Source organism: Anguilla rostrata, chromosome 8 (genome assembly GCF_018555375.3).
Source record: "Anguilla rostrata isolate EN2019 chromosome 8, ASM1855537v3, whole genome shotgun sequence".
In the NCBI taxonomy this organism is placed as follows: Eukaryota; Metazoa; Chordata; class Actinopteri; order Anguilliformes; family Anguillidae; genus Anguilla; species Anguilla rostrata.
The window spans coordinates 44,798,743-44,814,984 of record NC_057940.1 but is presented as its reverse complement, the minus strand read 5'-3'; the positions used below and the strand labels follow the sequence as shown (position 1 = coordinate 44,814,984).

The 16,242-nt window shown below is 43.3% G+C and overlaps 1 protein-coding gene across 1 annotated transcript in view; it reads right to left on the bottom strand.

Moving 5' to 3' along the window:
- eif3hb (eukaryotic translation initiation factor 3, subunit H, b) overlaps window positions 1–16,242 on the bottom strand; it is a 93,355-nt gene that overhangs the window by 26,045 nt on the left and 51,068 nt on the right. Inside the window, exons 3-4 of the mRNA XM_064348425.1 lie at window positions 8,611–8,778; window positions 2,842–2,941 (exon numbers count right to left, since the gene is read on the bottom strand). Coding sequence (XP_064204495.1) covers window positions 2,842–2,941; window positions 8,611–8,778 — 268 coding nt within the window. The remainder of the gene's footprint in view (window positions 1–2,841; window positions 2,942–8,610; window positions 8,779–16,242) is intronic.

Sequence of the window (16,242 nt, the reverse complement as noted above, 5' to 3'; positions counted from 1 at the left end):
AGCTCTGCAATGCCAGCCAGGGGCAATGGGGAGATGAGGGAGAAAAAACCCAGAATGTTCGCTCCGCGGGGATGCAGCCAACTTTGTTCCTGGGGCGGCCCGTCACCCGCCGCCAAATGAACCCGCGAGCGTAGAACCGGCGCTGGAGTGCCCTGCCCTGCACCGGCACCTGGTGCCTTTACTGGCTGCATCGGCTGGACACCCTGCCTGCCTTATTTTTTTAAACAGGCTGTCATTTCACTGCTATAGATGCTTTTACGAGATAATGCCCAAATAAAACAAGCCTAAAGGAGGATTTCATTAGAACATTAATTCCTCTTCTGTTAGCTGCGCGAAAGAGCCGACACAGCATAACAACATTTCTGCATTCGCTACTGTCCTGCATTCCTAAAAACAAAAATATTAACTGGAGAATTGATGTGTTTTGGATTGCAGAGAAATGGAAAACTAATGAGCAAAATTTTATAAAGTAGAATACTGCAAATGGACTGTTCGTTCAAAGCAACTAAGGGACAATTCTAGCCATATCATACAAGACATCTCATCAGTGATCGACAAACATTCTGGTCAACAAACTGTGTCTAGCCCTCCTAATTAATAAAAGCATCAGACATGAAACACTTTTATGGATGCATTATTTTATTCAAGAAGAGTAAAATGTGTTGAAAATGAATGCAACGTGCTTATCCAGGTTTTTAAGCAATGGGAACTTTGTTTCCAATTAAAGCTCCCTTTTGGCATCAATGATAGTAACTGAAAATCTATTTTAATAAGGATGTTGATGGTGTAACATTATGTCTGGGTTTATATCTCAATTGACTGGTCAGACGTTTGAATCTCTGAGGTCCTGTTGTACAAGGAAATATTGGCACCTATTTTAACAGAGCATCAACTTAGTGCAGCTTGTTTTTACACATAATTTATACCTGCATGTGCCATTAATTACATTAACCATTTGATGCAATAGTGAAAAACTGTTTCTGGGTATGACATTGTCATAAGGGCATGAAACCAAGACAACACTTTTTTTTTTGTTGCTGATGCAAATGCATGGCGCACGCACACTGCGTTATAAAAGCACTGCAAATTGCACATATTTAAAACATAATTTGTAGAACTATTGGCCCTAACTGCCAAAAATGCAGTGATGAGAAAGATTTCCCTAGGCAAAGCTGGCATACAACAAAACCGCCCGGTCGAATGAGCAGAACTGAACCGTGAAGAATAATCATTAGATCCAGAAAACAGACTGGGGAAGAAAAACGTCTATCAGCGCATTCCCTGGCACCGGTGCTCTGAGACCCCCCCCCCCCCCGAGTTAAACCACTGAGCTCATCACCGCAGTCGTCTCCAAGTACACACCGACCCTCACTTTAACTGAAGCTGGGGTTTTTCTGCAAAGTCACGTAGTCGTGTTGGTACAGTTAGCAGTGGATTTCTCAGGGTGTTAGCATCTCTAGTTTGGAGGAAGAATCACGTTCTGACTGAGCATGCATTTTGACAACTGCAAGTGGCTCTCAAAGGATGTACTAAAGCCATAAAGCATCTGCACTTTGGAGAACATGGACAAAATCATGAAAATTAAAACTTAAGCAAGTGAGCTTTAAATACTGAAACTGGTCACGAGTTAGTTCAGCTCTGAAGAGCTGCTGCGTCACGCACTGTTTCCAGTCAAATATACCAACTGCATTTACAGCCATTAGCCATACTTTTGTCACCGCTACACTGGAAATCATAACATTTTCTCCTTTTCATGAAATTCTTTTGAGCGTGATATTGAGAAACAATGCAATTTATATCTTGTGTATTTATATATAATAGTTTGGCTACTCAGTCAAGTAAAAACATTAAAGATTAAAAGGAGAATCAGGCAACATTGCCTGTATGGCAAGAGAATAAATAACATAGAATTCTGAACTGCAATCCAACTGATAGCGGTTTTATAAATCTGTGGTCTGGTGATCTTCAGAAAGATCAGCCTGTCAGGAAGCTGTGCATGTATCAGTCAGCCTCCCTACTGGAGCAGCACAGGGCCTTACCCACAATGCAGGTGTTCTCAATGTATCAGTCGCCCTCTCTGCTAGAGAACCACAGGACGTTACCCATAATGCAGGTGTTCTCAATGCATCAGTCGCCCTCTCTGCTGGAGCACCACAGGGCGTTACCCATAATGCAGGTATTCTCAATGCATCAGTCACAACAGATGAATTTTCACTTTGATGTTATGTTGCCGCTTGGGTATTAACTTGCATACCGAACATTTAAAACATGTTCTGTAATTGCCATTGTTATGAAAGGAAGAACTTGCTCTACTTCCTCAAAAAAAAACAGCTAGAGTGGGTGGTGGATCATCAGTTTAATGTATATTTACAAATGAGAAGGACAGCACTGAATAATGAACAATGCACCTTGCCAGTCATAAGTCATTGCCACACTTTCAAACCAAAGACTGACAAAATACAGAAATAAACAAACTGCATACATCATCAGCATACAAACAACTCCCAACAAGGAGGGCTTAGTTTTATAAATTGGGTACATCATTGTGAACACAATATTTTAGGTCACAGACACTAAAAAACTGGGGTCCGGGAAAGCTGAAGACTATAGGTTTTTGTTTTTATCCGAGGGTCTCCTAGACCAGGGTGGCAGACCTCTATGATCTATGATAAACTTAAAAATAATACTCAGTGCTCAGATATATGAAGGGACAGACCCGATATAGCCCATTGAGAAAAGGAACACTACCATGTTTCTTTGCAAGCAACTTGACAGAACGGGTGGGGGGGGGGGAGGGGGGTGGGGGGGGGAGTTGGTAGTGGGGAGAGGGACTACACTTACCCCTCGGGCGAGAAGTCCTTCTCCTTGCAGATCTCCATCAGCTTAGGCGTCAGTCTGTATGCCTTCAGGCACAGTGAGCCCTGTGCAGTCTTGATTGGGTCTGAGCAAAAGGTAAGGGAAAAAAGCAGAGGTGAGACAGTCACATATCAGCTAAACCCTTACCAGTCTTCACAACTCGCTATTGCAGCGGTTTCATAGTGTACTCGTGGTAAGCCTGGCCCCTTGTTAAGCACCTCTGGCACAGGTGCCCCCTCAACTTAGTCTTTGCAAAAACTGTGCGTCTAGCACACACCCACGTGGGAACCTTCTTAACCACGTCTACATTTCTTAGTCTGCCTTGAAACTGGTTCAAGCAAGAAAGTGAAGTGAGCCATTAAACTGTCAATCAATGTCATGGCTCTTCACACTGAATGCTTAAAATAGCGGAAAAACAAAACGTGCTGCAAGCTTTTCACGACCCAAATGCAATGCATGAATAAAATCTAAACGCGAGTCCGTGGGTCTGTAAGGGCACATGTAGATGTAACCATATGGAAAGGGCCAGCAGATTTGTAAGTGAGTCGCAGTGGATTAATTCTGCTGTCAGGGAAAGGACATTTTCTGTCTAAAAGGCTTTATTAACCTTCCAGCAAAGCTCAGCACAACTGTCACTCATGCTTGCCTACTGACACATAAGGAAAAGATTCTTAAATTCCCCACATTTTCCCCCTTTCTTCCCATTAAATACTATCAGTCACCCCGGAACCGCGTGAAATAGCGGAGGCACTCCAACACAGTGTTCCGCTTCTGGATTCGCAGGGAACTCAAATGATGTAAAGGTCAAAAGTCAACATTTTATCTGAGAAGACAGATTGCAAAAATCAAGAAAGATGTGATGATTAAAACAGACAAAAGACACTAAATTGGCTGTGGGCTGCCTGATGCTGTAAATCTTTAGTTGAGAGCTGCCTTTTAAAAATCTCTTCCGGACCTAAAAATCAAAAAGCTTATCACTTACCCCTGTATTGTACAGCATGCTTTCAGATAAATGCAGCTCACACGGGGTTGGGGTTTGTGTAATGCTTCTTTTTTTCTGTCCGTTTGATTAATTTGTCATTCGTGACTTACTGTGATACGCCCAAGTGACTTCTGACTGTCGCATTAGTGAAACATTGGCTCATTTTTCAGAGGCAATCGTACATGTGACAAAGTGATTTCACCGGCAGAATGTCAAACCTGGTGAACATCAACACAGGTAGAGCACACACAGGAACCAATAAGCCTCATTTACCAAGGAGCCCACCTGACTGCGTGGCACTTTGCTGAAGAGAACACCGTTGTTGCGACCAGACATTTATAAACCGGAACATAAAAAAACGATGACAAAGATGGAGTGCGATGAGGTGTAGATCTCGGCAGGGCGCTTTGAGTTGCCCCCAAACCCTGAATTTTCACTGCCACTCACAACCGCCATTCCTTTATAGGCATAAACATACCCACACCACAACAACAGAAATAGTTCATATAACCCTATTCTTACATGTAAGTTTTTGGCCCTTGTATTAGTTTTATCATAATCATCACATTACCATGTTAATGAGGTTTTGATATTTAATGTAACCCCATCTGAGGAAAAAACGAATAATTACATCGTTCACAAGCTTCATTGCGTTGGTTTATTTCCACAGAGTTTTTTGTTTTGGTAAGGGGTGTGGAGCACTAGTTGAGCTTAAAAGAAAATCCTGATCTCTGCTGGATGAGCAGAGTGCGTACCCAGGGGAGCCAGCCAACTGGCATGTCCAGAGGCTCGGCGGCAGGACGGACAGGGGAGTCTTTACTCCCTCAGCAGAAAACGCCGTCATTCTTCCCTCAGCAGAAGGAGCTCTCTTCCAGCTCCACAGACGCATTATTGATAGGCAGTTGACAGAGTAGCTTGTATTAAGAATGACAAATGACTGAAGAACATGAGCCTGTAGCCAGTCAGAGCTGTTCTACAGGGCTGGCACCATCTGTCTGTCAGTGTGGTGCAGCAGGGGCGAGGGTGTGGAGGAGAGGGAGGGGAGGTAGAGCTTGTGTCTGTCAGTGTGAGGGAGGGAGAGGGTATGGGATAGGGAGCAGAGTGTCAGTGTGAGGGAGGGAGAGGGTATGGGATAGGGAGCACAGTGTCAGTGTGAGGAAGGGAGAGGGTATGGGATAGGGAGTAGAGTGTCAGTGTGAGGGAGAGAGAGGGTATGGGATAGGGAGTAGAGTGTCAGTGTGAGGGAGGGAGAGGGTATGGGATAGGGAGTAGAGTGTCAGTGTGAGGGAGAGAGAGGGTATGGGATAGGGAGTAGAGTCTGTTAGTGTGAGGGAGGGAGAGGGTATGGGATAGGGAGTAGAGTGTCAGTGTGAGGGAGAGAGAGGGTATGGGATAGGGAGTAGAGTCTGTTAGTGTGAGGGAGGGAGAGGGTATGGAATAGGGAGTAGAGTGTCAGTGTGAGGGAGGGAGAGGGTAAACCCCACAAAAACTAAAGTTCTTGTGTTCCAACAAAGATCCAGACTTCAGGGACCCAAAATAAATATCACATTAGGAACATCTAAAATTGAACAAACTACAAATTACTCATATTTAGGATTAAAAATCAGTTCTACAGGAAGCTTTCATTTGGCTGTGAATGAACTTAAAGAGAAAGCAAAAAGGGCTTTCTATGCCATTAAAAAGTCAATTCAAATATTACATTAGAGGCATTTAGCAGACGCTCTTACCCAGAGCGACTTACACAACTTTTTTTTTTTACATAGCATTTTTACATTGTATCCATTTATACAGCTGGATATATACTGAAGCAATTTCAGTTAAGTACCTTGCTCAAGGGTACAACGGCAGTGTCCTACCCGGGAATCGAACCTGCGACCTTTTGGTTACAAGCCCAGTTCCTTACCCACTGTGCTACACTCCGTCCAAATAGAAATTCCAATTGGCATTTGGCTAAAAATTTGAACAATTGAACCAATTGCACTTTATGGCAGTGAGGTGTGGGGTCCACTCACACAACATGAATTTGCAAAATGGGACAAACATCCAATTGAGACCCTGCATGCAGAGTTCTGCAAAAGTATCCTACGGGTTCAGAGGAAAACCACAAATAATGCATGCAGAGCAGAATTAGGCCAATAGCCACTACTAATTAATATTCAGAAAAGAGCCATCAAATTTTGGAAACATTTAAAAATGAGTGACCCCCACTACTATCATTACAAAGCCCTGAAATGCCAAGAGGTGAATATAAAGAAGAGTCCCCTCAGTCAACTGGTCCTGGGACTCACTGAATAAAATCCTAACACCACTAATAATAGTCAGTCCCAGGACAGTGACATCCTCCTAGCTCAGAGAATTCGACCAAACACAATTATAATGAAACAAAAAGAAAAATATTTGACCTATTGGAAAGAAATGACAAAAACTCAAAATAAACGTAATTGCTATTTGGCCCTAAACAGACTGTACACCATGGCTGACTACCTGACCGTGGTGACAGATAGCAAACAGAGAAAAACCTTGACAATGTACAGACTCAGTGAGCACAGCCTGGCCATCGAAAAAGGCCGACACAGGCAGACCTAGCTGTCCAGAGAGGACAGACTGTGTTCACACTGCCGTCAAGGAGTGGTTGAGAGAGAGCTACACTTTCTCCCAACATGTGGAAAATACCTGGACATAAGAGAACATTTCTACCAGAAATTCACAAAAACATGCCCCGAATTTGAAACTCTAAATGACCACCAAAAACTCCCCTATTTATTAGGAGAACACAAAAAATGCATCAGACTAGCGGCAAATTATATCACAGCTTGCCATAAACAGAGGGACAACCAGTGAGCCTATTTGGGTAAGCCTGTAAATATGTCTGTAAACTGTATGTCCACGTATATGTTCATGTGTTCAATTGTGTATGTTCTTTATATGTTCTTTTCTATGCTTTCGCAACATAAGTTATATCTTGTCATGCCAATAAAGCATTTTGAATTGAATTGAATTGAGTAGTCTGTCAGTGTGAGGGAGGGAGAGGGTATGGGATAGGGAGTAGTGTCATTGTGAGGGAGGGAGAGAGTATGGGATAGGGAGCAGAGTCTGTTAGTGTGTAGGAGGGAGAGGGTATGGGATAGGGAGTGGAGTGTGTCAGTGTGACGGAGGGAGAGGGTATGGGATAGGGAGTGGAGTGTGTCAGTGTGAGGGAGGGAGAGGGTATGGGATAGGGAGTGGAGTGTGTCAGTGTGACGGAGGGAGAGGGTATGGGATAGGGAGTAGAGTGTCAGTGTGAGTGAGGGAGAGGGTATGGGATAGGGAGTAGTGTCATTGTGAGGAGTGAAGGGTATGGATAGGAGTAGTGTCATGTGAGGGAGGAGAGGTATGGATAGGGAGTAGAGTCTGTCAGTGTGAGGGAGGGAGAGGGTATGGGATAGGGAGTAGAGTGTCAGTGTGTGGGAGGGAGAGGGTATGGGACAGGGAGCAGAGTCTGTTAGTGTGAGGGAGGGAGAGGGTATGGGATAGGGAGTAGAGTGTGTCAGTGTGAGGGAGGGAGAGGGTATGGGATAGGGAGTAGAGTCTGTCAGTGTGAGGGAGGGAGAGGGTATGGGATCGGGAGTAGAATGTGTTAGTGTGTGGGAGGGAGAGGGTATGAGATAGGGAGTAGAGTGTCAGCGTGAGGGAGGGAGAGGGTATGGGATAGGGAATAGTCTGTTAGTGTGGGAGTAAATGTTTGGGCAGGTTGCTATAAATGTGACCAAACAGCACCTGGCCATATCTTCCATTATACCTCCTCCCTATTGAGCTTGGAAAATTCAAGAATGGTGGGCAGAGGCTAAGAAAATAAACAAAAAAGGAAAATTACAGAAAATGGTCTCGGGTAACAGTGAGCTGGTTTGATACTAATATTCACTGCAGCTTGTGCGGCAAAATTTTTAAAGAGAGGAAAATGACCTAAAGCTCTGATACGCCACACATCTGGTGTGGGGGAGAGGGAGGGAGAGAGGAAACTTACTGACAGGACTGTGCAGGGGGGGCGGCGGGGGTGGCTGCTAAAAACAGTTAAGGTTTTGTGTGTGCCCCCAACCCCCACGCACAACCCTCCCACCAAACTTTTTTTAATCAGAGCTTATAAATGGGACTTGCTGGCAGGGGGTGAGAGCGGGGGTGCTTTCGGGGGGTGGTAGGGCAATATGTCGTAACTATACGGTCGCATACTAAGTGAGGTTCCAGAGGTGCAGTTTTCTTTGACATCTGGTCGGGTTCCACAAACCATCAAGTGAGAGAGGAGGGAATGGGGGTGGGGGGACTTGTTGGAAAGAGGAATAAAAATGAAGCAGCTACTCAGGCATTCCAAAATGTACACATCAGGGCTCTGATAGCAAGAAAAATAAACAGCGAGAAGGAAACCCTGTCTAGACTGGGCTGCTGCTGCGCCTGAGACAGACACTGGGCTGGTATTTACACAGAGGGAACTGCCAAGCCTGCCCACAGAGGTAGGGCCAGCACGGCAGGGAGGGCCTGAAAGAAAGGGGATAGGAGGAAGGCTCAGCAGACCATGAAGACAAAAAAAGGAGGATGGACCAAAAAGAAATGTGGAAAGATGCAAAAGAATAAATATGAAAGTAAATAGGCTGTGCAGAGAGGGCTTTCCGCACGGAGGAGGGGAGGGGGGAGGGGCAACAGTACTAAAGTAAAGCGAACAGAACTGACAGAAATCTCCGAGCGCTGCTCATTAGCTGCGCACGGACGGGCGAGCAGATTAGATTTTGAGACAGCCGTACCGTAGATGAGCACCACTGACTCCTCGATGGCGTGCTGGTAGCTGAACTGGGAGTCCAGCAGGGCCCGGCTGACGAAGGAGCCGTAGTAAGTGGACTGGTACCAGCCCACATGCAGGTGGTCAATGTTGACGTGACGCAGGCTGCGCATCATCTCCATCTGGTACTGAACTGGAGGAAAGGAGGACACAAAACAGTTACAAAAGATAAAGCAACAACTGTGGACAACCCTCCTTATGCTCTGGTTAAAAACACACCGTTGGCCAATTTGGCTTAGAGAAAAATTAATTTAACTAAACCACCTATTTCTACCCTTCCCCTCATTCAAAATGAAAATATATAATATCTGACAGGAGGGATGGTGATGCAAGCAAGAAATTATAGCAGGCTGTCAAGCATTGGCTTAGCCCATTTGGCTCACTTCTACTTCTCAACCTCATGTACTGTTCTACATCACCCTCATCCATGCTGGACTCCATTTCTTTCTCTGACTGAAAGTCCTTATTTGTTCTGCCTAGTTGCCTGGTTACCAGACCAATTTGCTAGCTGCATGAAATAATCCATATCAAGTTCCACACATAAAGAACAGCACAAATAGTACCCAGACAAATTCCAAGGTGCAAAATGGTACTGGGAGTAGTAATAGCAGCAGAATATTGATAGCAGATGACGATTAAATTAAAAGATTGCCTTTTTTATTAGAAGGTGAAGATAAAGCTTTTTCTAAATCAATGAATATTGCATCACTTATTTGACCTGTGTTTAGGGCTTGACAAATATGTTCTGTAAAATATAATATTGCAGTCATAGCGGATCTTTTAGAACAAAAACCAAACTGATAATTACTAAGATATTTATTTTCCAGATATCGAAGTTGATTCGCCAAGATTTTTGAAAAGAAATTTTGACATAACTGGGAGAATTGATGTTGGTCTGTATTTAGAAATGATTGTGGGATACTCAAATATATACATTGGAGGAATCGGGGACTGTTACCATTGCTTGGGAAACACTGATTTTGTTATGCAGATATTTATAAGATGGTGTATAATGGGGAGAAATGTATCAATATGAGAGTTAAATTCTAGATTCACTTCTTGAATATCTGATGCAGTAGATTTATTTAAAGAATGAATGATATCTAGTAATGAGTCCTGGGACCTTGTCAAAGGAGAACAAAGTGTTGGGTTCGGTCAGTTTTGAGGTCATGAATTGCATTAGTGGAGTGTCAAATTCAGACACAAGTTCTTGGACTGAAGTAATATACCATTAAAGACACATGCAAGTTTTAGGGGCTCAGATAGTAACAGCCGATCAGTAACAATACTAATCTTGCTTTGACTTCCCCCATCAGATCTACCCATAATCAAATTTCAGATTGTCCACAGCATTTTGGGATTAGAAGCTGCTCCTAATGCGAGTGTTTGATAAAAGTTGGATTTTGCCCTTCATAGTTCAGTTCACATATTTTTCATTTGTTGAATGTTTATCTTCCTTAGATCTGGTAGTGTGATATTTCCTCATGCTTTTATCTTTTATACTTTGAGAATATTCAACATTTCTCAGGTTTATCGATGGGAGGGAACATAGTCTTTCTCTGATTTTAATGGTTTTTAGATATTTACTTTCAATATTGTCCATATTTGTATGTATTTAAGAGAAAACGCAGCAGTTAGATATCGTAGTCAGATGGACTGACTCTTTATTTGTCATTTCGTAGATGCGATTTATGTCCTTGTATTTTTTATTTTTTATATTTTTTTTTTACAAATCTCCTCATGGCAAAAGTCATATAATGATCAGTGAAAGCCAGTTGAACTGCTCCATGAATTTTGTATTTTCCTGATTTGTTCTTAAAAATAAGATCTAAAGTTGAACTGCATGTTACATACACATGTTTTTTTCTAAAATTAGTTGTTCCAGCTACTTGGTCAATTATTCCTTCAATGGATTTGTGGTGGCATCAGACCAGTTTAAGTTGAAATCTCTGAGGATAATATATTCCTTCATGAATGAGAAATTGAAGCATCTACTTAAGAGCTGCTCTCTCTCTCTCTCTAATGATTAAGAGAAATACTGTGGCCCTGGATTTAAGCATATCGGCACTTCACTCGCCCCTTTCCTGAGGCTTCTCTCCCCTCCATCAACTGAACTTGGCCCCTTGGATTTGACTACAGAATACAGCCAAATCTACACTTCAGCACGGTACTTAACTTGAACATAAGACTCCTCGAAAGAGAAACGGAGATTAGTCAGTTGGGAGGCTGAAGGTTGGCCCATGTTGGAACAGACACCAGGACAAGCGGGGCACAGAAGAGTGGAGTCAGCTGTCCAAACTGAGCAGCGGACGGGCAATCGCGGGGGAAAACGGCAGAAGAGGCGGAGTGGGCGCAGTGGGGAAGCACGACTGGCGCTGCCGCTACCTTAACGAGCGCGCGGAAGCGGCTTCGTTCCAGGGGGCTGCTCAATTCCCGCGAGACGGGGCCGCCCGTGGGGTCCTCGCTTGGCTGCTCGGAGGGAATTAAGCTGTTCCGCAGTGAACACGGATCTTTCATCCGAGTCTCTCCATGCCTGCATCGGCATGGACAAACAGAGACTCCCCCCCTCCCCAGCCAAACCCCGCTGTGTCCCAGTCTCCGTATCACCATTTCTGGATCTAGCCATCCATTCCTCTCAGTGCGTGGCGTGTTAACAGCAGAAATATTGGTTTCATGCTGGCCCTCTCTCCTGCAGTTTATGAGCAGACTGACAATGTGGGAGGAGGCTGGAGAGAGAGGATGTATAACTGGGGAAGGGGCTTCCACCACACAGAGGATAGCAGAGCTAATAAACCCCCCCGCCCAGACACACACAAGAGTCACTGGACAGGCACGCACTGGAAAAAATTAACAAGCTAGGCTCAGGCCCCAGATAAGCCTTTGTCTCTTAAGGCAAGGAGCAGCCTCCCGACGCGGCCTGGAAGATCCCACTCTGAATCCCCATGAATGAAAACGGAAGACATATCTCCCCATCAAGAGGGCGACCTAATCCCTTCTCAGACGGTCTTCGATTTTTACACTAGTGGGGAAAGAACGTTAAAATTTCCTTTTCTTCTTTTTTTTTTTTTTTTTTTTTTTTTTAAACGTGAATGACTTCAGGACGATTCTCACTGGACTTCATTCTCATTTTGCTACCCTAACTGTGCTGAGGTTGACCGAGGTTATGAATGCCATGAGCAGGTAAGGCATGAAGGAGCAGGACAACCGGACGCAGAGGAACAGAAAGGGAGGGTGAGAGCAGAGACTTAGGGCCCTCTGTGGGCTGAACTGGGAGCACCCTGGCGCAGAATTCCCGGGGCCCGCTGTGAAAACACAGACAGGCCTCCAGCCGGCCGCGGGAGGAGATATTTTAAGAGCCGGGCTCGTCCGGCCAGTGCCTGTCACGCACGTCTAACGTGGCCGGGCTGTGCCAGCCCAGACAACGTCTTGAGAAAATAAACACATAAATCCCCATGTGGAGGATGTTACGCAGGGCAAAGACCGCCACCGCAGACGAGGGTCCCCTCAGTGCAAGGGCCACCAGAATGCCGAGGAAATCAACAAAAGCCCTTCACTGTTCTGAGAGTCCATTCCTACGCCTACGTCCACATACCTGGCACTTCTCGTACTGAGCCTTACGAAACGTATCCTCAAATTCAAGTACACACCCTCAATACCGAAACGCTGGTGCATCTATTCAACAGAGGCTGTAAGGAAAATCCATTTTGGTGCCATTGGTTTGCTTGCTGTCTTTAGTTTTTCATATGATTTTGAACTGGGAAAGCAGAAGTTGCACCATAAGCAACATAAACACGGACTGAAGCCGTCGTGCTTCAAGTCGGAGCGTACAGGGCGTAAAGAGCGGTCGTGCTGCACAGACCTGGCCCCGTGGGTTATGTGCTTCACGCAGCTACAGGCACACGTCACTCTGCATGAGCGACGGCTGCAGCCCCTTCCACTGCTGGAAAAAAATGAAACATCTCCAGGCCCACCTGTCCAGACGGTGTTTGGCTGTTTTGCCTGCCTGAGACAAACAGGCTTCAGAAGTGGTCTTTTCTTTCCCCCTAATTGTCATCTCAAGTGGATGTGCAATGCAACTGCGCTAATGAAAAACAGCCTGTGTCAGAGTGCAGCTTATTTCAGGTAGGGCACCATTCTGATCCATGGGAAGCTCTCCAGGCTATCAGGTATTTATACAACGGAATCTACCGTTACCTCATCAACATGACTTTCAGAATGCACAAATCCCACACAAAAAAGGAAAAGAGCATAAACATTCCTCAACACAGCGCACAGATCTGACCACAAACCAGATTTCTCAAGGGCAAACAAGATGCACATTGGGAAAACAAAATAAAAACCAAAACCGCCAAAACACTTCAAACGACAACAGAAAAAACAAGATAATGAGCATCTTGCCGATCGCACGCTGTAATTACCCAACATTCTGAACTAGCAAACTTTACCCACCAAGAAAAAAAAATTAGGACATAAAACGGCCGGTTGCATGAAAGAAATATGACTTTGGCACAACATTGCAATAACGTTTTGCAAACTTGCTATCGCCTTCTGAAGTGAAGGCCCGCAAACTGCCGCAAGCTTCAGAAATGAGAAGAGACGGCAGAAGATAAAATATAATTTAAAAGTTCCTAAATTATCCACATTCAGCTCTCGGGTCTAAAGATCTAATAACACTGAAACTCAAAAACAAGTGACTGCTAAAATGTCAACTATTTCTGGGGAAAGACCGATTCAATGCCCAACTATACAGGAAGTTTAACAGGCAGAAAAAATGCCTACTTTGAGATCCCTGTGGGTCCCAGGAAATCTTGAGCAACATACAGTCTCAATGTCCAATACCAAAAATTGGGACAGAAATACTCAAAACACTTTAAATAAAAATATGTATTCGGAGACTTCTCATTACAAATATCTACCCAAGCATCCTAAAGTGGACATAAAGTATACTTAGAGCACCCCCAAAAGCCTTTGCATGTTAAACGCAGCGTAGTGCACCGAACAGGTGTCTATGAAGCAAACGGTTATCACACTCATACACACGCCAAAACAGACTGCATGAATCTGGTGTGTTTAGTTTAAGGGCTGGGTACTACTTTTTAACAGGAGTACACTGTACCAGCAATTTTAGCCACACCCAATGTAACTTGAGTTTGGATTCTTCCTTCCCTCACCCCTCAACCAACCACCCTCCTGCCCCGCCCATTAACTGGAACACAACTGATGCCTGTTACAACTGCCAACAAAATCAAATAAAACAAACATCATAATTGAAAAAGTAGCAGGACTGGGCAATCTGAAATTTAGTGGGGGAGCTTGTTTGATTTCCAGCAGATGACTGATGGCTGAAGTGAAAGCTTTCACATTTTTAAACAATTTAAATAAAAACAGAACAAAAACAAAGAATTGATGGTTCCCAGTGACTTGTGCATTTTATGAAGTTAAAAAACATACCACTTTTACTTCAAGAGGTACCCAATTTTAAGAAATCCCAGAGTCTGTTGCATGTGAGGTCTATCAAGGGGATACATTCAGGATGTAGAGTGCTGTGCTATGAGTTATTTCCAAGATAACTGCAATAACTTAGTTGAAGGATGCTTTGAAAATACATCTTTACATTATTCATATTCAGGAACCATTACAACTGTCTTCCTGAAATAGACTAACAAAAAATGTGTCCTGCAGGCTATTCAGCTCATGCATGTACCTTGCCTTTCATCTCAGCATTAGTGATGCCCCACAGCTCACATCAACAATCCCCACTTCCTTTCAATTTTGTGAAGAGAGAGACACCCAAATTATTTTAATGTGATTGTATTACAATAAACATTGCAATAATACTAGTATATTTGTTCATTTTTTCTCCGTTGAATTCTGTTATCACAGTCATGGTCATCCATCAACAACATCGGCATCGTATACTGATTTAACATTTCTCTGGAATTGTTGGTAGGCATATAAAACATTTATGTCCTGGCCAAATCCGATATTCACCAGAATTTATTTGCTGAAATGACATGGCAAAATATTAGTCAAGCCTCTCCATCAAATAAGTAATATCACTTAGAATTTCCTGACACAGGCATAGTTTATCATTTACCTCAGACACACTCAAGACTACACTCACATGCACTTCCCCGTGAGAGGGGAGATATGCATGAACAATGTCAGGTAACAACAGAGTAGTTTAGAAAAGATATAAAGTACATGTTTTGAAAGAAGATCTAAATAATGGAAAAAGAGGACAAAAAAAATCAAACTGGTAACCAAAAAAAATTATGGCTGCAGGTAGGAGTGGAAATATTTCTGTGCTGACAAAACCTTCAACCTCTGACCCTGTGACCTGAAAAACAATAAGCGTCTGAGGGCCACAGAGGACAAAATGCTATAAATAATATCAGAGGCTTAAAACCACTTGTGTGAGAAAAGGAAGGATGGAAGGCTAGGAGGAGACAGGGGTTCCCAGAAAAAAATTGCCCTTTCATTAATTTTTTGGATGCATTTGGGAAAATATTTAAATTGTGGAAGGTTGTATTCCAAAATCCCATCATTCATCACAGTGCTATGAGCACATTCTGCTAAGTTACTGAATAAAGAGTCTGAACCAGTTGAAGAAAAAGTGTCTTCAAAATTTTTCTTTAGTTTCAAAGTTTTACTTTAAGTATGCAGAGTCTGATATACTGGCCCACTAAAAATCATAAATGACATCTTTGCATGACCCCCTTACCAGATTCACCGGGGGGAATAAAACAAAGAATAATGGTACAGTTTGCATTGCAAGTAACTTAACGTAATGTTAGAACTTAACACGTAGCCAGCAGTAAGTTAGTTTTTTAAGGTCTCAAAATGTCACCTTATACCTACAGAAGTTGGCCAATATAGCCAACGCTATCCATGCAGCTAAGGTTATGGATTCATATTGTAATTAATAATGTTGACATCAGTCATGTCTTGTATTAACTTTTCGATTTGGTGAAGTAAGCTAGCAACCTAGATAGCTTCAAAGATGCATAACGCTTAGCATCAACTGGTCAACTAGCTGTCAATGTAGCCATCAGCTGTGAGTCTGTTTAGCTAATGTTAGATCAGTAATGTGAGCTAGTGAGCTTACTAGACGAATAAACTACCTATCTAGTTACCAAAGAATATTAGCTATAGTAGCAAAATTATTGCAGCTAACTCAGTAAAAACAAGAACAGGTCAAAACCTAGTATATGGCTAGACCTAACACATTTGCCCCCCTGTAAATGAATCCTGGATCAAACCTTTTTTTTTTTTACCAAACTGCAATAGATACCACTGTGAATAAGATATTGCATAAACACACATTTGTATCACACATCCCGGCCTTCTTTTTTCTTGTTAATATTTGAATCTAGAAGGCATATCGTGGCTCTCTGCTGGACTGACCCAACCTAATGAAATCTACATCTGTAACACACTTTTGTAATTCTACCTCCTCCTCCCCTGTCTGAGAGCGAAACCCTGGTGATTCCTGCCATGATCCATGTGGGCCAATAAGAAAAAAGCTTTCAGGGGACTTTTTTCTTCATGGCTGAATATGGTGCAGTCTCACTAACTTGTTAGTGCAGTAATCTGC